The sequence below is a fragment of the Balaenoptera acutorostrata genome, chromosome 20 (genome assembly GCF_949987535.1).
Source record: "Balaenoptera acutorostrata chromosome 20, mBalAcu1.1, whole genome shotgun sequence".
NCBI lineage: Eukaryota > Metazoa > Chordata > Mammalia > Artiodactyla > Balaenopteridae > Balaenoptera > Balaenoptera acutorostrata.
Window position 1 is genome coordinate 61,519,499 of NC_080083.1, and position 23,757 is coordinate 61,543,255.

Genomic DNA, 23,757 nt, shown 5'->3' on the forward strand with positions numbered 1-23,757 from the left:
TCCAAAGATCACTATCTGATTAGCGAGACCAATCTAGCCCCTTTACAGTGAAAGTTGTGAATTGTTCAGAAGTTCTCGAAATCACGCAGTGTCACTGGCTTGACTTTCCTGGCTGACATATTGGAGGAGTCGAGAGAGATGGCATGTTCTCAGTAAGCAGTTCTGCAGCTGTTGAAAAGGTCAAGTGGTTTAGCAAGTTCTTGTCTACGGACAGCTCTTTGCCTCCCAGGCCACAGGCTCACGCTAGAATGTAGGAAAATGAACTGCCCTGAGCTCAGCTGACTAAGGCGAGTAGCATGAAGCGCTGACCCCATCTCCCTTGGGACACAGAGAGCCACCACTTACCAGAGAAGTTTCTGGATTCACTGTCAGTGCAGAGAAACCCACGGTGAGGTGCATGAAGGCCCAGATAATACCAGGAAGTCACCTAATTTGGAAACTTGGAAGCAAATTCTTTTAGGTCATTCTCTAAACTTCATGCTCACCACCTCCTTCACTATGAAGCCTACACAATGCTCTGCATCCCTAAAGCAGCATTCCATTTGGAATCGATAAAACCCTGTTTATCTATAACTGGTTTAAAGGCGTTCAAGCATAAGGGTTATTTTTTCCCTTCATGATACTTCCTTTCAGTAATCCTGCAATGAAAAAAAAAGGGGGGGGGGGTGGTGGTGGAGCTGTATTTAACCAAACATCAGAGTGCTGATATATTTAAATACACTTTCACACATATATTCCTCCATCCAATATAGATACTCTACTTTATAAATCTGGTGATCACTTCCTGAGGCATCTTTTGTCTGTAACGTGGGGTAAATGTTGAAAGCATTGCAACGACATTTGAGGTCTGACAACTGAAACTTCAAAATTGGATGAGCTGGATAGACCAAGACTCTTTCTCAAGCTACAACGTGAATATGAATCACCTGGGGATAGTGTTGCCCTCCAGGTTCTTCCGTGGGTTGTCAGCAAGCTCCCGGGCGATGGCACTGAAGAGCAAGGTCCCAGAAGGCAAACTCTAGGGTAGGGCAAAGCTTCCCAAAACTAGCATGGCTACTTCACTTCTGAAAAGGGATTCCAGAGCTAATGCCCATTGGGTGAGTGAGGATTGGTTTTGCTTGTAGAGTTCTAGCTCTAACTTCATGAAGAGTGCCCACCAGACCAACTGGAAAGTCTGCTCTTGCCTATTCCTGGCATTGTATAATCATTATACCAAAACTGCAAAAAGGTTTGTTTTTTTTTTTAAAGCAACCTTTTGCTTCTTAGAGGCAGATTCTGGTTCCCTGTCCTTACGCTCTGTCCTTTTTCTTTAAGTTCTTCACGCTGCTACCTTCCTCTGTGGATATTCATGAAAAACATTTCTTACACTCCAGCTTATTTCTTGAATGACCATCAGGACACCATTGTGTGGGCAGGCCCCAGCACTAGACATTTCTAATTTGGGTTTATTGCCAGACAAGTCTGATCTCTTAGTTTAAGGCTGGACCTTAAACTAAGAGATGAGAGCGGTGAGCACCAGAATAATGGAAGGAGAGAGCTGTGTTGAGGCAAAGTGAAACCTTTGTTGATATTCAGCACTAGGGAAAGTGTTTGAGGCCCTTCAGCTCTTTAAAACTTTCCCAAGACAATCAGAAAGAAAGAAAGAAGGCCTTATCCCCATCAAAAGAAACACATTTTAACTATCTGATGATATGTTAAGGTATGAAAATATGGACTGGCTGTAAATTCCTGTGGAAAATGGAGAAGTGGGTAAAATAGCTTTCATATATGATGCCTGAGAATCTTGTGTGTGTTCATGCCGTTCCCCTCCACACACCTCACCCCTTAGAGGAACTTAAAATTCCTAAAGCCAAGGAAGGCCCATCACCTAAGAAAGATGACGGACTGCAGCAATCTTAATACACTCCAGGGGGAGAAGGACTTCAAAATCAGCATAATAGAGTGTGTTGTCATTGGAAAGTCATTTGAATGATATCGGCAGAAGTAAGGTGAGCCCTCCACTTTGTATTCCAACAAACTGTAGAAGTGATGTAAATCTGAGGTGAACTACTAGGGACTTTTAAAAGAGTCACCTCCTGATGCAGCAACACCCACTTGTTTAAGCAACAAGCAAGAGAGAGGTGAGTGCGTGCCTCCAGATGTAAGTGGTGACCCACTCAAACCGTTAACATCAAGACCTAGCAGCTCCTCTCTAAACTGGAGCAACGTGGGTACTAGCCAACGAGGCCCAGCCACTCAGTTTACAGGAGAAGTCAGAGAACTCTGCAGACCCAGCCCTGTTTACCTGTAATGTAATAACCTTTTCTTTCCCAGAACATCTGCATTGCGGGCAGCGGCACTACCCAAAGGTGTAAGACAAATTTCCTCATATTACATGCATTACGTATAGGACCAGGAAAAACTCAAATAACTAGATGGCCTATTGTTCACTATTGTTCGGTGTCAGGAACACATGGAAGCCAGAAAGTCTTGGTCTTCATCTTTTCATTTCAGCCATCTGGACTCATCCCCACCACAAGCCATCTGATTTTAATAATGAAATAATGGCCTTCACTTCTAACCTAGGAATATCGAGTCTGAAGTTCCCTGCAGATGAAATGGCTTTCTAATGAGTCTTCAAGACTGTGATGCTGTTGTTTTGTTATGTTTTGTCCCATATGTTTGGGAAGTGGGGTAGTATGGATGAGCGAACAAGAGAATACAGAGCTCCAGCAAAGCTTTTACCTGCAGGGCATTTACACACAAAAGCAGCATTTCTGGAACAAAGGATTTCCACGAACAACCCAATTAATATAGATTCACTGCCCTTTTTGAAATGTCTTTTATTGGTTGTACATTTTCCTGTGAGGTCAACACACCCTTTCTTTCGAGGACACCTGGCTCCTGAAGACTTAGTTCTTTGTTCTAGCCGTGAACGCAGGGCAAGCACTTTGACAGAAAGAGGTGGCGGGGTGTCTTTTGACATTGTTACTATCTTCTCCATCTTCATCATGTTATTCGAGTCAGTTCATAGATGGACCCGACATGGAAAACAACACCCCTGGAGTGAAGCCTTACACACATGAACACAAGCATCCGGAGACCAGATACAGGGTGTGCAGCCCGTTCCTCAGCAGCAGTAGGAAACCGAAGAGTATCCTGAGATAGGAAATCAGTGTCAGCTCTTCATCCACAGAGGAGTCCAAGTGTGACCTAATCTCCCGATTTCATTTTCCTTTGAAAATTCTCATTTTCCTCGAGGTGGTGGGGGGGAGGCCAGAGCGGCCGCCGTGCGAGCCGCGTAACAGTCACGTGGTCCGACACCTCAGCCGTCTCCGTGGTCAAGAACACAGATTCCAAGAACTGCTTCGCAGCACGTCAGAACCTTGTGCTCCGGTTCCGCGCTCAGGTCGGAAAGGGGGTTATGAAGTTATGCTTTGTGCGCGGCAGTCTGGAAATTTCACCACTGAGTGACCTGTGTCAGAGAAAATTACTCCCACCCTTGGCAATTTTTATAATTCCTTGTTTACTGACTGCTAGGGGCCAACCATCCAGGCTGTGAAGTATGCCCACCAACAGCATTTACATGAAAAGATGAGTTTCTCAAGAATAAGGACCTAGGACAGGTGGCTTCTCCCAATATTAAAAGCAACCATGACCTCTTTAAGGCCACTTTATCCCTCAATCCAGGATATTTCTGGTAACTCTATTAAAACTTAACCTACATCAACGCTAATACTTGCATCTACCTCAAGTCCTGCGCATTAGCTTCCGGGAATGAACTTTTTGGCCAACCCAATATTTCCTTGGTTTCGAGATTTTGAGATAACATCACCAATTACAATAAGCGGTAGTTTAAACGAAAACAACAGCAACAATGCACACAAGCTGGGTAGCAGGAAAGCTAGGCTAAAATGGACATGCCTGCCCCCCCCCAAAGCTGACACGGGAAAGACGACAAAAGGTACACGTCCCCTCAAAACAGGTGTTTTTAAATACAATACTGAAGCTTTGCCTGGAAGTTATCAGTTGATATTCATAATTCCCCTTTCCCTATACAATGGTTAGGAAGGTTTTCCCCTTAAGGAGGCTGCCCCACACATACCCATGTAGAAAAACACACACAGAGTTAGGGATAGACCCCCGAGTTCTTCTTTCCTTCTTCAGCTCACAAGCAAAAAGTCCCCAAGGCCAAAACAGAGATGTAACATGCACCTCAAAGGCATGGAAACATTCTACCCACAGTCTTCAGAGGTCTTTACTGTATAAACTTATAATGAATTCCATACTTTACGGCCCAGCCCACCTCAGCCATAAAGAAAAGATATGGCAATCCACAGAGAAGAGATGAAGTTCACCAGGAAAGGCAGCAGTGTGCTCTACATGGCAGCAAAGATGAGGGGATCCACAAAACGGGAGTCAGTCTTCTTTTTCACACTCTCCAGAGACACAGTGCCAGAGACGGGTTTCGAAGGATAGGGGTGACAACCTCTCCGATCTCCTTTCAGAATATATCAGGTTCCAGGAAGAGATAGCAGGGCCTCCTAACTAGCACCTAGAATTACTTTCTTCTAGCATCAAGGGACTGTAAAGACCAGGCATGTTTCCACTTGCCCAACAGCTGTCTTTACAGTAAACATGGCTTAACACCAAAGCTGGGGTGCAACACAGGAAAACAATCAATCATATATACAAATAAAAAAGGTCTCTCATAAAATTCACACAAGGTAAGAAAAAGGTGGGGTTTTTTTTTTTTCCATATGAAACCAGATTTATAAATGAAAGCAGCATTTTCAGCAGTAAAACTGAAGCACAAAGGAAGCTGGGAACCCCACTTATAAAACTAAAGTTCTTGTAAAGTTCAATTCCATATAGTAGGTATATATCTAGCATCTCATCAATATTTTCACAAAATACATAGAAAAATGTTCATGTATTTAAATAAACAATTTGAACTGTTGATATACCCCAACCCCTCTTTCAGCTTTAAATGACCCCATGTGATGATTCCGTAGCGTAGGAAATATGTCCCAATTGTGGAAGTTAATTACAGAAGGAAAACATTTTTCCTCTAAAAATACCTATTTTATTAAAACATCACTTCATCATTCCAGTTCATAGGGAAAAATCACTCCACTCAGAAAATAAATTTGAGACTAGAGAACAAAACAAACACATGGATAAGATGACGGATAAATTGTCTGAATTTTCTTAATCGAGCCTCCTCGGGTGGCTTTCACACAGAGATTGGCTGCGAACGCGACAAATTGTTGCCAAATGTAACATTTTGACACAAATAGTTCTGAAATGGCTGCTGTGGAACCCCAGCTGTTAAATTTGGTTTGATGGCAAAGGTACCACTGTCAGAATTCACCGCAGATTTTTGATGAGTGTGCAGAAGGCACCTGATACGATCCGTCTGGTGTCTGAATGTTCCCTTGCGTTCCATTCACGACAGGTACACTATCTCAGTTTCCAGCTCCCAAGGGCTTCCCCAGGGACCCACTCCTCTTCTCCACCTGCAACCTTTGTAAAACCCAGCAGTGGGGACCTTCAGCTTGAGCCTCAGAACGCACCCTTCTCTGTGCTAACACTGTCCAAAGAGCTTTATTTTTTTCCTATGTGTCAATGAACAAAAATGACAGTTCCCGCCTCTGCAAATGTAGAAATTTAGAAATTCCACTGCCCATCAAGATCCCAGTGACACCACTTCCTTGTCACTGAGGTCAGGTTACTCTCAACCACTTTACAGTAATAACCAACTGAAGGATCTGTATGTGTGGCCGTCACAGATCAGTGTCTGCATTTTCTTTCAAATGATGCGTGCCTAAAAATGCAAATACATGACCCTCTCTTGCCCTTCCGCTTCCAAGCCCCGTTAGCATACTCAAGACAGCAAACATCAGGGACACACAGATACTGTTGAAGACAGCTCCCAGATTCTTGGGCTGTTTGTGGTCCTCAATGGGTCATTTCATCCTAAGTGCCCAAGACTTTAATAGCCACAGAGACTTCCAGTTAAAGGGAACAATTTTGATAGCCAGATATTCTGATTGGAGTTTGACAGGGGTTTCAGATAGGCAAGGTTGACCTTTATCACACTCTCTTCCCTCCCTCTTTGACAAGAGACCCCCCCCCCCCCCGGAAGCACCAATGAATATAGTCTGGAAACAACTTCTGTGCCCTTAACTCTTACCTCCCCGAGAATTGAACATACAATAGGCAACTTGAGATCAGAAGAAAAGAAAATAGAGCAACCACTTCTTCCACACTGCTTCTGAAAATTCAAACTAGCTTTGAGTGTTTGTTTTAAATTATAAATTCTAGCTCTTCTGGTGAAGACCCGTAGTGTACTTCTGTGAACATGCATGGTTCTCTGCATTGTGAGAAAAGTATGCTCGTCAGATAACCTTCGGTGTCCACCTTTCTTAAAAACGTTTCCCCCGGAACTAAACGTTGGGAGGCTCGGGTTTGTATTCATTTTTCCTTACCCAGGAGGCAGCTGATAGATGGGTTGCATGCTCTCAAAATGCTTTATCACCCCTCTAATCATCTACCTTTTTTTCTGGGTGCCATCAGTTTAAATGGTCTCTGTAGAATCAGTGACACTAGGGAAACGAGAGAATTTTCTCATATCCAAATTTATGCCACTCTCTGAATCCTCTTATAGTTCAGTATTTTGAAGAAAAGAAATAATAATAAAGGCTTGGTTTTTTGATGTATTTTCCCGTAGGAGATCATCTTTGTAGTATTACTGAAAATAAATTAAGGGATATATCTGTCTGCTTCTCTTATCAGCTTGCTCCTCCACGGGGCGCCAGCCCTTTGCATTTATCTTTTCTTCGAGCCCCCAAGCACAATTTCACATCGCTGTTCAGCCTTAAACTACAAAGTCCAATGACAGTCCCCTATGGCAGTGGCTTGACTTGCTCTGTTGAAATAGCTTGCAGGCTCCAACACAAACACTGGTAGTGACCAAATGATGCTAACTGTTAATTTCTGGCCACAGTAGAATATGACTTCGGAGGAAGACATATCCAACCCAGCTGCTCTTCTTTAAAGGCCAAATGGAAGTTTTATTATAAGGTCTTATACTGTGAATGAGAGCTTTGCTACAAGTTCTCTTAGCTGTCCCTCACCATTTCACGATCCGAGAACAATAGAGTCCGTGTAGGCGAGAACAATAGAGTCCGTGTAGGCAAGACCAATGCAAAACTGCTGATTCTGACTTTTGATATATGGAAATGGTTGGATCACTTCCTTTCCACAGAAGTGTTAAGTCAGCCCAGGGCATCTGTAAACGGCAGAGGAATAGCAAGCAAATGCACTCAAGAAAAACAGAAAAGACCCTGATGGCCTGGCCGAAGCCACAAACCCTGGGGATTACTTAGGAAGTTCTGTTTTGTTTTGTTTTCTCCTATATTAAGACACAAGTAAGTGCCTTAAACTGCCCCGTGCTTTCCCTGAACTCAGTCTCCAAGTCATAAGAGCATTAGCCTCATTCCTTGAAAGAGACCTTGAAACCCAGAAATGCAAAAGTGTAACCTGGGCAAAGCTCACGTGTGTCAAGATTAACTGTCCACAGAGACATATGTCCATACTGACAACTGTAAGAAAGAAATACAGTGCAAATCTCCCAAAATCAAACTGTAAACTCCCAAGAATAAAGGGCTTGATATCCTAGCTCAAATGACAAATACAAGTGATGTCAAGATACTGACAGTCCAAGGGAACAAGGCTGGATATTTTTAAATTCTGTTAACACATGTTTGTGTTATGAGGTGCTGTCGGCTTCTTTTTAAAGAAAAGAATCCCTATCACAAAGTCCTTGACCTTGCTTTATGTTTTTTCTGAGGCCCAGTTCTCTTCCCTCAGATACAAAAAAAGCTTTTAGAGAAATGTTGCTTGCAAAAGGAGTTTGGGTCAGGAACTGAAAAGATAAACCCCAGCTGAAGTCTTGATTCCAAATGGCTCCATTAGAAAACCTGCAATGGTAGAATGATATTTGTAGACCTGTAAACACAGACTCTCTAAACCTCAGAAAAATGACACATCTTCTTTGCAGACACCAGGAACAGGTGGTGAGTGGTGTATTTGGTGGCAATATGCTTCCCCCAGAAGGATAGTTTCATTTTGAAGGCTCTGGAATTCAGGTTTTATTTCCCTAGGTGAAGAGAAAACATTCTTTTAGGTAAATTGCCAGATCAAATACTTAAATATGCTCTCTTAAGGAGTTTCCGGGTATCATTTTAAGTGTACTTTATGTTCGCCTGATGATGTAGCAGGAAAAAAAAAATGTTTCTGGACAGTAAAGAGACTGTAGCTTTAAGGAAGATGTGTTGTCCTGGAAGAAGAAAATAGAGACAGCTTAGGTAACTGGCAGACTGTTATTTGTATAGCATTCTGTACAGCAAAGAGGATAATTACTGACAGAAGCAAAGCAAATTATACAGTTGTTACAGTCCCATGGAGAAAACAGAACTTTCACCAAGGGCTGTGGAGCCCAGAGCTTCAAGCAAGGCTGGCAACCCAAGACAGTCACATCAGAAAGGAGGCATCCAGCATAGGCCCCGTAAAAAAGGAGTAAGGTAAAGCGGTCTCCTCTCTCCAAGCCCAGGGATAGCATTCAAGGGGTAGGTCTGCGTCTCCTATAGCTCTAAGTCTACCTGAGAACAAGTATTTTGACCCCAAGCTATTCTTTATCACTCTCTTCAAAGACAGCCGAACAGATGAGGTGGATGAATTGGAAGATTTTAAGAATTCTATCTACCTTCTACTTCTGAGGTTAATGTGGCCTCCCAAATTCTCAAATCCTGATGCAGTTCAGGAAGAAGGAAAACCGAATGATTTGTGTCTGGGTTCATGATTCTCCTTGCACATGAATCACACCACAAAGAGAAACAAAATGCAAAGCTAAGAGACGAGAATGCAGTGAACGTGTAGGAGAAGTGTGCCTTTATTTCCATGTTACGAAGTAAGTTATTGCATAGAAATGCAAAAGGTGGATACTCAATTTAATCTGAAGAAAATTGTCCCATTGGCTTCCAGAGCAGAATATTTACCTGAGGAAATTAAGAGGCAATTTTCATGGGATTGAACAGTCCCCATCTTTTCAGAATTCATTTTCCTATGTCCATCTTCCTAATCTGCCTCAACAGCAGTTGAGCTAAATACTCACTAAATGGAAGAACTCTATACATAGAATTCATCAATTGGAGTTTTGTATTTGATGGTCTAGAACAGGTTATGGCAAACCATGGCCTGGCCCATTGCCTGATTTTGCAAGTAAAGTTTCATTGGAACACGGCACTGTGCTCATCGGCTTAGCTGTTGTTTATGGATGCTTTCACTGTGCTCATCCAACCCCTGGTCTCGGCTGTCACAGTCCACATTCTACAGAGCCAGAAGTTATTGGTCATATTATGGGGTTGTACTCTACTCGCCTCTCCCACAATGAAAAATGTTTGCAAAACTATGTGCTCATGTACAGCATACATTTTCCTAGGGGAGAGGTCCTAGCTTTCAACAGAGTCTCAAAGCAATCCAGAGTACCCCACTTAAAGCCAAAGAAAACCAAAGAGTATCCTTAGCACATTAAACAGTGCTACACACACACACACACACCCTAGATAAGAGGAACATGGACCTTCTACAGTAAAATACCTTTTGTCTGTTCTATCAGGTTTGGTAACTTCCTCTTCCTAGATTTTACTCTGGCATTTTTCCATCTGAACATGTAAATCTTCAGGGGTTGGATTGAAAACTGCACCTTCTACTTGCTAATAAACCTGGAAGATTCCTTTAAGCTAGGAAATCTCCCTTTAAATCATAGACAGACATTAAGAAGGCAAAATCCCCAGCACAGTAGAGGTTTAATTCATTTTACTAGGTCTGACTACCAGCTCCAATGAATTTTATGAAAATAAGAATCCTGCTTCAAGGTCAGAGGGCGTTACATAGCTAAAAAAGCATTGGGGTTGGGAAATTAAGAAGTAGGTATCCACTGCACTTTCAGGCCAAAGATAAAGGGTTTTGTTCGACACCTTTGGGAGAAACAGAGTAGTTTCTCTGAGCAGAGCTGGTGAAGCCTCTTGGTCAACAAAAGCATTTTTAGAGTTAAACTACAAAAACATTCGCCCCTCTCTGCCTCCTTTGTGATTCTGTTCCAAAGATACTAAATCAACTGCATTCACAGAAAACAGTGCCTCTTTAGCCTCAAGGCTGACCTCCTCCAATGCTGGGGTAAAGGAATGTTTCACTTTCTAGACCATGACATCAGGGTCGCAGGGCTGACAAACAGCAAAGAAGGGTACGGCCTCAATTAAAAACCTAATCAATGAGAGGCAAGCAGCAACAATAATGAGACACAAAAGTGAAGCCGTACAGAGGACTGAGTAACCAAGAGTTGCGTTTTCAGGGTCACGAACTGTAGACAGAGCAAAAAAAAATCAGTAAAACATATATCTGTGGTTCCCAAACTGTGTGCTGAGACACCCTGAGACTCCGCAGAAAACTCCTAGGGACACAAGATACCGTAACTTTTCGAGGGAACCACAGCGGCATCTGTAGGACATCCTGCAAACTACTACAATTAAGTTGTGTAAACCTAGTATGGGAGGATGTGCACAGATTATATGCAAATATTATACCATTTTATAAAAGGGACTTGAGCATCCATGGGTTTTGGTATCCATGGGGTGTCCTGGAACCAATCCCCCAAGGGTACCAAGGACAACTGTGTAAGTCCTCCAGCTTTGCTCTTTTATTTCAAAACTGTTTTAGCTATTACAGATCTTTTGTGCTTCTATATAAATTTTAGAGTCAGCTTGTCAATTTATATATTTTTAAAACCTGCTGGAATTTTTATTGAGAGTGCATTGATTCTATAAATCAATTTGGAAAGAACTGATATGAAAACAATATCTTCCAATGCAGGAACATAATATTTCGCTCCATTTATTTAGGTCTCCTTTGTTTCTCTCTGAAACATTGTATAGTTTTCACTGTTCAGGTGTTGTGTCTATTTTGCTAAATCTGTCCCTAAGCATTTTGAGGTTTTTGATTCTCCTGTAAATGGTACTGTTTATTGTCATTTCAATTACCAACTTCTCCTTACTAGTTTAATAAATTGTTTTAACATGAAAAAAAAAAAGCTGTGTGGACCTAACAACTTAATAAATGGAACTGTTAAGTATTTCTTTTGGCCTAGGGCACCGTGGAAAAAGTTACTAAGACAGTCAATGGCACCCTGAACAGAGGATGTTTGGAAATCTCTGGCATATACATTTTTGGGTTAGGCTTGGAGGATATACAAGCACGGTAAAAGACAAACAACTTTGGGCTGTACGCACACATACTCATTTTCCATCTCAGACTGTGTAAGCAGAAGAGAAGCGGCTTATGTAACCAATTTGTTCTGATTACATCAGTGTGAGCAAACACAGACACTAGAAGAACAGACGGTTCTTCCACATCGGGACTGATAGAAGTTGCCAGGTGGGAAATCGGGGACTATCTGATATTTTATCATGAAATACACACATCTATGTGAGTTCCTTCTCCTTTAGTCACCACTGGGGAGGCTCTACACTTATTCCAGGGAGGTTGACTTTGCTTAAAAACGAACACGTGCTTTTTTGAGAAATCTACATTTGAAATTATCTTCAGAGCCAATGCATGGTCTTTTAAAAAGACATTTAAAAGTCTTCATGGTAAAACTCCAGCTGTGACGGCAAATTTGACTTCTGGAAGTTGCCAAGCACAGCTTGGTGCTAAGTCTGATACACAAGGTGGGTAAAACAAAGAGGAAAATACCTGGTAAGGATTTTTGTAAAAACAAACAAGCAACTAAGGAGTAATTATAAAATGATGATTCCACATGTAACACGTATGGGGGAGGAAGTGGATTCTGAAGCCTTTTCTGAAAGAGAAGTGGCCAAGATATTTAGTAGCATTATTCACATAAATAATCCTGAAAGTGGTTCCTCTGAAGGGCAATCCTTACCTGATACACACACATAAATGGCAATTGTCCTAAAAGTCATTCACATTACTTTTTTGGCATACCTCTGAAGCCAACAATATATAGAGAAATGGATATTTTTATCAACATAAAGACAATATATAATGTGGGTAATTATATCACACCAAATCAAATACATTTGTGGAAAAAAGAGCATGATCTCTTTTATAGAGATATATCGACTTTCTGATACACTGATAATTATACGCAAGGCTAACATTCAGATGGTCCATGCTGGTAGCACATTAAATATTTTGAGTATCATCCCTGGACAGGGATGTCTTCTCTCTCTCTCTCTCTCTCTCTCTCTCCACACACACACACACACACACACACACAGACGTATGTATGTACAGGAGACTCCCAACTTACATCAACTTAAATATAGTTTATGCATCTCTATATTTATTTTAAAATTAGTTGTTTAGAACTTATAACACAGTTCTAAAAAAAATCGGAAACTTTAGACTCGTAAGGCTATCAGGCCACTCTACTTTAGTACATAAGATACCTAATCACCATGTAGAACATCGTTTCTATGGGGAAAAGGTATCCCAAATTTCAAATCAGTATTCCATCTCTCTCCTTAGGGGGTAGTAGACCATATTCTCAACCCTGCTGCACATCAGAATCACAATAGTGGCCTGTAAAAAATGCCAACCCCCAGGTCCTACCCTGACCAATTAAGTGCGAATCTCTGGGACCTTGGCATTAACAGTGTTCACAAGCCCCCAGTGATCCCAGTGTGCGCCAGGATTGAGCACCATTGACTAACTCCTCTCCCCGGTGTGCTTGTTTTGCAAGGCCAGACCCTGGGCTCACAGACTGGAGAGGGGTACACATGAGACACACAGTTAGTTAAGAAAATTTCAAAGTAGAAATCACACTGAACAAGAGGTAAGAGTAGTCTGACCCAGACCAGATAGATGTCTTGCTTTACATATTTCACCAAAAACTGTCATGAAATGGCCTCAGATTTTTTTCTGCTACTTTCTTTTTTCAGAAGATGAATGAATACAGTTGTGATTTTTTTCTCTGGGTCTCAAAGAGAGAAACTTCCAGATTTAGAAAGACAGGTAGGAAAGTGAATGGCAATAATAACTGGAATAATACCCGTTTTTTCTGGCTGGAAAAAGATGAAGACCGGGGTAGCATCAAAGCAGATGAATTTGATGTTTATCAAACAGGTATGTCTTGGAACTGAAGATGAAGAAGTGTATGGACGAGCCATACCCTCTCTGGGCATGAACTGGATGCCAAGAACAAGGGAAACATGCGAAGAGAGAAAAAGATATGATTGCACTTCAAAATCTAAAAGGAAAAAAGCAGAGTATTCAAGGGAGCAGTCTTCTCTCCATATTTGTGAACTTGAGGCAAAGAAAGGAACAGAGTGTGTTTTTTTTTCTTTTAATAAAAATCCTCTGCCCTTGTGCTGCAAGAGTAGCTTTGTATTAACAGTGTCCAAAAGCAATGCTTCCTGGTGGTTATCAGTCGTATTTTCCCTGTGGACCACTTCACTCTTTGACCTTTGAGGAACCTCGAGCCCCAAATCAGAGAACCCATGGGTGTATCTGGCCATGAGAAAGAGCTTTTGTTGCTTCGTCAACCTGTTAGGAATCCACCGTGGAGCTGGCCTCCCACCGTGGAGCTGGCCTCCCACCGTGGAGCTGGCCTCCCACCGTGGAGCGATCCACTGCTGAAGAGGACGTGCCTTGAACTTAGCCTGTGGAAGCGTGGCCTCTACTTCCAGGAATTCATTCAACCCTTCCCATTACCTTCTCACCGTATCAGAGAACGACTCACTGCCTTTAATTTTCTTCTACTGCAGCCCTTCCATTTATAGTAAGTCTTCTTCATTGAACAGAAAACAAAACCCAAAAAAAGCGCAAGAGTACAGTAACGACAAAGGCAATCCTTGGGGCTTATACATTGTAGGAGGGGGAAAAGCAGAGGAAGGCACTGATTCTCTGTGTGGTTTGACGTATTTCCCCTTAGGACTGACAAACGTCCTCCTTAGATGTTATTTATAGATATTAGACGTTATTTATAAGAGCCATTTGGCAGAATTTGTGACATCAAATACAAACACACACATGCGCGCACGCACACGTAGAAGGATAGACAGATGATAGAAAATCACATCACAAATCACGTTCCGTTAATAGTATAATACAGATGTCAAGAGAACCAAATCTGTGACTATTTGAGCTGTGATAAAAGTGATTCTATGTTTTCCAAAGTTGGGAAAAGAGTATGACCAGGATACCTTGCCGCTTCGCCAGAACATGTGGTTATTACCCAGGATGGAGCGGAAATTTAGGAACACGGCAGCAGCCACAAAGCTGGGACAGACACTTCACAAGAGCTCCTGGTGGATACTTGTGTAATACTCTTAAAGATGCACACTAAATAACTTCTTCTGGACCACAGACACGACTGAACTTAAAAAATGAAAAAGCCTATAAATACTGCCAACCCAATCTTGTCTTTTGTCTCTCCCTCCTCGCATAAAATGGCATCTTTTCAACCAAGCGCTTAAACATAAATATTAAAATAATAAGTGGGACAGACCACAGATCTACTTACAATTTCATCACCACTGTAGCACCTTTTTACCAGAGCCAATACTTTCATTTTGTAAAGAACAAGAGAAGTCTGAAAAGCCTAAGGACTCATATGATACATTATTAAATATTTAATCACCTTTTTAAGTCCTAAGCCTTTATCATATTTCTTCCATCTAGACAGTTCATTCTATACTATAGATTCCAAGGCCCCCTTTGGAGGGGAAAAAGAAAAAGGAAATGGGGAGAAAAAAACCTTCTGAGAGGCACGGTTAAATTATCTCAAAGATGAGTTTCTATTGGCGCTTTAGTGAACTTGCTTCACCCCGTAAACCCACCAATCCACAGGAGGGTCAACTGATGGAGTCCATTGTTTTTAGTCTCCAAGAATCGATTTTACAAAAGATGCCACGTCTGTCGCTTTGGATTCGTGTAGGGTGAAAAATGGATGGTGCTGGTAGAGAAAAGAAAAATACCTGGTATTAATACCTGTCACTGACAATGCATGAGATTACCAAATTAACAGATCTGGTTAGTCAACAAATTAAGTACCCCTATCAGGGCTAAACTGGACTCTTCCTACCGCCTCCCAAACCAAGTACACATTTAGTGATGCAAACTTTTTTTTTTAATTGGAGTATAATTGCTTTACAATGCTGTGTTAGTTTCTGCTGTACAATGAAGTGAATCAACTATATGTATACATATATCCCCTCCCTCTTGGACCTGCCCCCTCCCAATCCCACCCGTCTAGGTCGTCACAGAGCACCGAGCTGAGCTCCCTGTGCTCTACAGCAAGTTCCCACTAGCTATGTATTTTACACATGGTAGTGTATTTATGTCAAACCGAATCTCCCAATTCATCCCACCCTCCCCTGTGCAAACTTTTTAAAGATATTGCTTGGCTGCTGCTCCTCCCATTTTGGTATATATTTTCATGACAGTGTATCTACTGCTTTAAAATATACACATGTAACTAGCTATATACATCCATCCCTGGTAAAATACAAGGAATAGCAAAGATGGTCCAAGGCTCCGATTTACAAATAACCCTGTCCCTTACAAAGTAATTTTTAGACAGATACAGTAGTAAACTAATTAGAAATTTCAGAGGCTTATGTGCATTCATTTCTCAAGAAATCGGTGGCAGAATGAGAAACCAATTTTTAAAATGCCAGGCGAGCTGGTTTGGACTGAAACAGCTAACAGTGCTGCTTTTTAAGCCACATCTACAAGTGGTACATACGTCTCTCCATGATGAGTTGATCCATTTGGAAAATACTGTAGCCTGCCCAACTCGAGGTATGGGCAGAGAAAATTCAACTTGGAATTTAAAAACTGAAAAGCAAAAAATGGTCTATTCATGCAGCTCCGATTAAGTAAACTTTACATCAAGCCTTATTCTTTGCTGGGGGAATAAGCACGGTCCAATACAGGAAGCCACACATTTCAAAACAATTCTGAAGGAAACGAAGCCATTTGCTCTGCAGCAGGGCAGTCCTCCCCACATTGCTCAACTGTGTTACAGGAAGCGCCTGGCTGCCACACTGGAGCCTTACACCTCTAGTTAGAAGTAGATACATCAGCTCGTGACCCACGGTTCTCCCAGTGGAGACAGAACAAACCGAACACACCAAAAAGGACAGTTCCTTCAGGTAGAACCTAGTGCCACATGCCCCCTGAGCTAGGAGGGCCCTCTCCCGGATTGTCTGGGGGTATTGTTCTCAAGGACTAGTTGAATAGCTAAATATGAGTATTTTTGCACACAGACATGTAGATGACTCACTCGGTTTCCCCTGAATTTGAGGATTTTAGTTTACAACCTTCATGTTGCCTAGCTGTAGGTTTTCTAATTATATTTGTTTTAAACCTGACGGCAGAGGGCTGGATGAGTCAGCCCTGTGGGAAACTGAATGCCCACCCATGGAAGTTTTAGAAAACAATGCAAATGGGAAAGGAACAAAGAAATAAAGCCCCAAAGAAGGTAGGTGGTCACCATTAAGTATCGTGACTGAAAAAAAAACAAAGGTTTTCTGCCTTTGCCCATCTGAAGGTACAGGTTGGGTGCTGCTCCAGAGTTTCATACCCATGGTATTAACTGAAGCTCTAGGTGCTGGGCCCTTCCTCTTGAGCTCCTTGGATAAATAAATAGAAGCATTACTTTTGATTACTAACCACTTACACAGCACACTTACCAAGTGTTTTACCATCATGCTTATTAGCTTTCCCACATCATCTTGACATTTAGAGATCATTTTATGTCCTTTAAAGCTTTTTACTATCAAAACAGGACACGTCAAGCCTTGGATTGTCTCAGTGACTGCTTCCAATGCCTGCCAGTCCTGTCCTACCTCTGGTTCTGCTGGTGGTTATTAGCTCAGTGTACGTAGCCCGGGTCTGTGACTGAATTCAATAACCTGACCTGGAGCCTTAAAAAAAAAAAAATCCTCAGGCATCTTTCAGTTTATTCTCAGGCTGGGAAAATGCTGTGAGAGCCAGAGGGCAGGGGCAGGGGAAAGCAGGCGGGCATGCGAAAATGGAAAGTGTGGCTCGTCTTCTTGTGTGGGTTTTGAGGCTGTAAAAGGTTGGGAGGGAACCAGTCCCTTCTATAAGCAACCAGCTAAGAATAGCAAGGGCAGCAACCAGGAGATAGCGAAGGAGCACCATGGCATCATCCCCAGACCATAGGCCCAGGCTGAGGTTCTCAAAAGAGGGGCCAGGTGCAGGAAGGGAGCACTTGAACATACTGCCGGGAGCATCGCTACCATCACCAAGAGTCTGCAGATCCGCTGCAGACACCTCATCCCTCAAGACGATGGTTTTCTCTGTGTTCGGTCATCCCCGCTTAGCACTGTGATTCAATCTAGGACTTCCCAGGACATTCAGAGAACATAATCACCTCACTGGGCAGTCATTTCTGGTTTTCATTTCTGGTGGTTATCATCTAGGACAGAGGTCAACAATTGATGGACCAGCGGCCATGTCTAGCTCACTGCCTATTTCTGAAATAAAGTTTTATTGGAACACAGCCGCACCCTTTTGTTTACCTATTGAATATGGCGGCTCTCACACTGAAACAACAGAGTCAAGTTTTTGTGACAGCCCACAAAGCCTAAAATATTTACTGTCTAATCCTTGACAAAAACATTGGCTGGTCCCCTACCCCAGGAGAACAATTCCTACTGAGTCATGTTCCCCCATGGACGTTTGAGAGAATAAGCAAATGAAATGATCTTAAAGCATGTCCACTCCTCAATCCAAACAGGGAGCAAAATTTATGGAATTTCTATAAGAGGTACATGTCTGGGTTGGGGCCTTAATTATACTGTTCTTCACCTGGAAAAAAGGAGGTTTTTTTTTCCTTTCTACCTCTTCACCAACTCCCACAACCTAAACAATAGCCTCTCAGCATGTGTTTTCCCAAAGCTACAGTCAAAGAGTTTGGACTCAGATTTTCCATTGAAAAACCTCAATTCCACAGAAAAGCAAGAAGCAGTTATGGCCTTAAAAGGCAAGTCCGTTTCCAGGACCACAAAGATGAATGCCATAAAAGGCGGTGGGGGGGGGGGGAGGGGAGGGGAGACCCACATGATCTTACAACATTAATATGTAGACCATAATAGACCATAGTGTTAGAATAAATTGGAAAAGTAGAATTCAGCATCAGCTACCAGTGGATATTAAGCTAGGACTCAGCATTTTTTCTCAAGGGTGTTCCATTGAAACCTCTGATAAGAAGTCACTTGGAAGGGGAAAAGAAAATGTCATGCATTTTAAATCACCAGACATATACAGAAAATATTCTTTTATCTAAAAAGAGTGACAAACAAGGCAACTTTGAAATGGGAGTACAGGCTCCATAGGACCCCACAGGAATCGCTCTATTGCCCTTTACGTGAAATTCATTTTAAAATAACTCGGGGGGTTGCAGAAGAATACCAAAAAAGAGTAGCCAGGGTTGAAAAGGCCCCTGACTGGCTATTATAAACATAATCAGAGAGGAAATATTTAACCCAAACATGCAGTATGCTAAGATTTTTTCAAGCATTACTCATCTCCTTTTCTGCCTCAATTGCGGGTATTAGTTGAATAAAGCTTAGTTGAATGCTGAGTCCCAGGGGCTACCTTTTTAAAGAGGACAAAGAAGCCCAAGAAAGATGCCTTGTCTCTTGTCAGACTCTTCCCAGAATTCTTTCACAGTCACCCAGTCGATGCATGGTTCAGACTTAAATCCAAGCTTAACCAACAGAACTAAAAATCCACGTGATAAGCTGTGACTAACCAGATATGCTTTCTACTTTCCTGGCAACTTTCGAATATATATAATAAAATGTTATTAGCTCTAGTCCCCACGCTATATATTCTACCCCCAGAACGTATTCATCTTGTAAAACAGAAATCTGTATTCTTTAACCACCTTTATCCAGTCCCCCAACCCACCCACCCCTGGCAACCACCAATCTACTCTCTGTTTCTTTAAGTTCAATTTTTTTAAGATTCCACATTTAAGTGAGATCATACAGTATTTGTTTTTTTCTGTCTGACTTATTTCACTTAGAATAATGTCCTCAGGCTTCACCCGTGTTGTTGTAAATGGCAGGATTTCCTTTTTTAATGCTTGAATAATATTCCATTGTGTGTGTGTATATATATATATTTTTTCTTTATCTATTCATCCATCAATGGACACTTAGATTGTTTCCACATCTTGGCTATTATAAATACTGCTGCAATGAACATGGGGGTGCAGATATCTCTTCAAGATAGTGATTTCATTTCCTTCAGATATATGCCCAGAAGTGGAATTGTTAATCATAAGATAGTTCTGTCTTTAATTTTGTGAGGAACCTCCGTAACTGTTTTCTATACTGGCTGTACCAGTTTACATTCCCACCAATCTTGTACAAGGACTCCCTTTTCTCTGCATCTTCACCAGTGTTCATCTCTTATCTTTCACTCCACTCTAACAGGTGTGAGGTGATATCTGACTGCGGTTTTGATGTGTATTTCCCTGATGACTAGTGATACCTTTCCATGTACTTGTTGGAAAAAATCAACAAGTGGGACTACATCAAACTGAAATGCTTCTGCACGGCAAAGAAACAACAGAATGAAAAGGCAATCTGTGGAATGGGAGAAAATATTTGCAGTGGTTAAGACTCCCCACTTCCACTGCAGGGGGTGCAGGTTCCACCCCTGGTCAGAGAACTAAGATCCTGGCATGCCGCATGGTGCAGCCAAAAAAAAAAAGAACTCATACAACTCAGTAGCAGAAACCCCCCAAATAATCCAACTTAAAAATGGACAAAGGACCTGACTAGACATTTTTCCAAAGCAGACGTACAAATAGGTAACAAGCTATACTTTTCCAGGTTGGAGCCACTTCACCACCCCATTTGTTAAGAGACATCAGGAACCTGTACTTCTATCACCTGCCCGGAGTTGGTCCTGAAGATTGAGCGCTGCTTGTGGGTGGGATGGGATGGGAGCAAGCATTTGACGCCTGCTGAATAACCACACTCCAGTTAGAAATGGTGCCAAGGTTTGCTCTTATGTCTTTTGCAATTGTGCACAAACAGAATTCTTCCTTTCCTTGCTAAAATTAAAACCTTAATAACTGAAACACATCGAGGGAGGGATTACCACAAATCAGTAAATAGTCTAAATTTTATATTTCAAAAAAAAAATGTTTCTCCCGCATTCAACATATTCGTAGAGAAGAATTGCCAAGTATAGGTCCCTACTATGTCTATTAAAGAATCATCTGTAACTAGCTTAGAACTGCAGTCTCCATGATTTAAAAGAAACTATTTAAAAACAACAAGCCTGAGGTCTTATTTTCACCTTTTTTACGGATAGCGCAAATAATAAACTGTGAATGGTGAGGTAGGATAATTCAAATTAAAAAGGCTTTGTCGTACTTTTTTCCACTAAAGTGAAACCAGGAGAAAACAAAGTGATTCTTTCCCCCCTAAACTCCCACCAAAAAGAGGTTCATCCAACGAATCCTAAATATTTTATCAAAAATTGATCAGTCATATAGCACTTAAGTTTCTCTCATTATTGAAATCCTTTAAATTATGCTTTCCTTCATTTTGTATTCCTTGGTGACTCCTAATGTCTTTAAAATTTGAAAATATAAATTTCACAGACATAATTTGGTCTATACGATGACAGGTTTTATTATCATGTAAAAAATTGCTAAGACTGGTGACACGGCCCAGTTATACTTAGGACGAATATAGGGCACACGAAAGCCTCAGCTCTTTTTTTCTTAGTTTAACTTCACTTACCAATGTCTCAGTGAATCAGCACTTCAGTACAGCTGTTTGATTATAATTTAGGTGTCAGTCATTTTCCCTGTACTCGCTATTAGTCTGGACACATTTACACCACTAACAGTACTCACCATAAGCTCTGGATATGTTGGCCTTTCTTTGGAATTCTTCTTCAAGCTTAAAGAAAAAAAGAAGATCACATTAAAATCTAGAAACCATCTGTATTTTCACTAGACTCGGATTTCAGAACCTGTAGAAGACTAAACAGAACCACCTTTAAAAATGTACTGAAAACATAAATCTCCCGTCTTGACTTTCCTCTTTGGTTAGTCTTACCAATTATGTTTTAAATCACTCTGGGTGTACCTTAATGGGAAGAATAAGAGTGTGTGTGTGTGTGTGTGTGTTTACTTTCCTTATGACACTTTACCAATGACATAAAAACCAACTTTTATTATATATCAAAATACATGTCTCCTTTCCTTCAAAACAGCGTTTAATCCACCCCCACTTGCAAAGAAATTGGCAGGTATTTCTTATATTACATTCATTATCTCCTCACTATCTTCAATACCTCGTTCTCTTTGCCTCTGGCCCCTTGCATGTATAATTTGCTTTTATCTACTCCCTGCTGAACCTGCTTGAGAGAGAAGCAACACACACGTAAAATGTCTAAGGTCACGCTGCTGGTTTACGACCTCTTGGCTGAAGAAAGAGAAAGCACACGCAGCCAAGGACTTAGCAGTTATTCTTCTTAGAAATATCAATACTTGGTGGTCATACACCACTGTCAAGTGGCTCCCATTCATTTAGCTGTCTGTACACACAGACATTTTAATCACATTTGATAGTGGAGGCAATAGTAATAAAACGGCAGTATGAAGAGACCAAACCCTCACCCCTGTTCTTGACCCACCCCTTTATCCACCCGCAGCCTTAAAATGGAAAAAGAAAGAAAAGAAGCAGTTTATTTGGAGTTGGAATCCCAGGTTACAGAATGGAGAAAAGAATGATTTTGAAAAGTATGATTTGCAAGGCAACCTACAGACTCCTCTGCCCTGGGCCATAAAATCATACATGAATGGAAAGGCAGTTTGCCTGGCGTTGAAGGAACCAAAAAGTGACTGATTATTGGGTGGCTGAGATTTGTGCTAATGGATCATTTTGAGGAAATGAGACCTAGTATGTGTGACATGAACTCTGTTCCACCCACAGAGGCTAACAATTGAGGGGAGGGCCAGATACAGAACAGTCATCTCCAGCTGGTTCATCTCTCATTTGGGCATATCCTCATGTCTACCTCCCCTCCCTGCCTTCCACCCCAGAAAACAAAAGTCTTTCTTTCTAAGTTCAAGAGCTAGTTCATCTAGAAAGAAACACGGAAGAAATGGGATCCCAGGAGCGTGGCTGACTTGCACAGAGACCCTAGGAAAAAAAGCAAACAGACTCATGTACAAAAGCCCTGAATTTCGGCTATTGTTCAAATCAAATCAAGAACCAGAAAGTCTTCTCTATAATCTGAACAATTTATCTTCCTAAAATCAGTAAGGAAAAGCACACATGCTTTTCCTTAAATCCACACTCAGTAGTCAAGTGGTTGATTTCAAGTGTCCTATTTAGATGGACCATTACTCAAACATCAAACCCTAAATCTACACAGACTCTGAAAAAGTCTCCTTGAAGACCACATCCCAACTTTCTTCCATTCCCACCTCTCACTGGTCAACCCTGAACCAAGGAAATGATAGAAAGAAAAGCTTGCCTCTCAAATAATTCAAACAATGCCCTCTTTTACCAACCTGAGTTCTTTGTGATATAGCTGATTTTTGACCTTCTATTTAGTACATAATGAAATGATTCTCTTCTCATCACGTAGAAGAAATTAAATACTTATTTTTTTAAGGAGAGGTCATTTTAAGTCAGGATGTCTTATCTTTTCACTTGTGGAACAGTTTATGAAAATTTCTCCAGATTTTTTTGTATAAAGGAAATGTAGGGAAAATACCCCAAGTTGACCGTCATAAAGCATTAAGAATTCCTAAAACCTCAGAGATCGCTGTCAATGGACTATTTCTTGACTTATGGCCTCTGATTAGAAATCTCAGAATGTACCACAAACAATACTGCAGAGTACTGTTGGAAAATATATACACAGCAAACCAAGGCTGTTTATTGAATTAATATAACTGATATAACCCATTCTCTCCATCTTTTAAATCAAGAACACTTCAAAACATGGGCTAAGAATAGCAAAATACTCAGGATAAGGTTAGGAAAAAAAGCAAATTTTCCACGTTTAATAGGAAGTGCTTGAAATTCAGTACAAAATAACAACTGTGGAGTTCAAAGCTACACCAATTTCTTTTTGGATTTGAGTCAGACTTTTGATTTTCAAGTGGCTTGTCATTTTCAAGCGTGCAATTAGCTAACTGCCCTAATTCCTCTTCCAAATGCCACAACACACACTCCTGACCGTAGCTGACACTAAAAAACAGCTTTGTGCCGCCTTGAGAATTGCTAGCTTGAAGTTTGTGCTGACCAGAGGATTTCTGCCTATTTGAATTCCCCCTGACTGTTTCCAAGAAGGGCTCTTTGGTGCGTCCACAGAATAAAAACACAATGCGCCTCCCGAACCATACATTTGTCATAAGCTAAATAAATATCCAGTGCCTCTTTTTACTGTCCTTCCTGAACAAGTCAGGAACTATATTTGATTGTGTCTCTTTTGTACTAGTTCACACAGTATCAACATCTAGGTGGGCCTCTAACCATCTTCGATGGACATCGGGCTGGTGGGCTGGGCGCTGAGCTCTTAAATAGGCCTAAAGGCACAGCAAGAAGGAAGTCAGACTATTTGGGCCCTTTGCAGAGCTGGTCCCCAATGACCTTCCCTCAGTCCCCATGCCTATAACCT

The 23,757-nt window shown here is 41.4% G+C and overlaps 1 protein-coding gene across 3 annotated transcripts in view; it reads right to left on the reverse strand.

The window, feature by feature from the left end:
* Window positions 1–2,812: 2,812 nt before the first annotated feature.
* Window positions 2,813–23,757, reverse strand: part of MAP2K6 (mitogen-activated protein kinase kinase 6) — a 133,370-nt gene continuing 112,425 nt past the window's right edge. For 2 of the 3 annotated variants that reach the window (XM_057536245.1, XM_057536243.1), the window contains 2 exons: window positions 20,975–21,020; window positions 14,838–15,019 (listed from right to left, as the gene is read on the reverse strand). In XM_057536245.1, the coding sequence (XP_057392228.1) occupies window positions 14,942–15,019; window positions 20,975–21,020 (124 nt within the window). In that variant the 3' untranslated portion in view covers window positions 14,838–14,941. Of the gene's footprint in view, window positions 8,144–14,837; window positions 15,020–20,974; window positions 21,021–23,757 lie in introns of those variants that run through there. The other variant, XM_057536244.1, reaches the window with a different exon arrangement.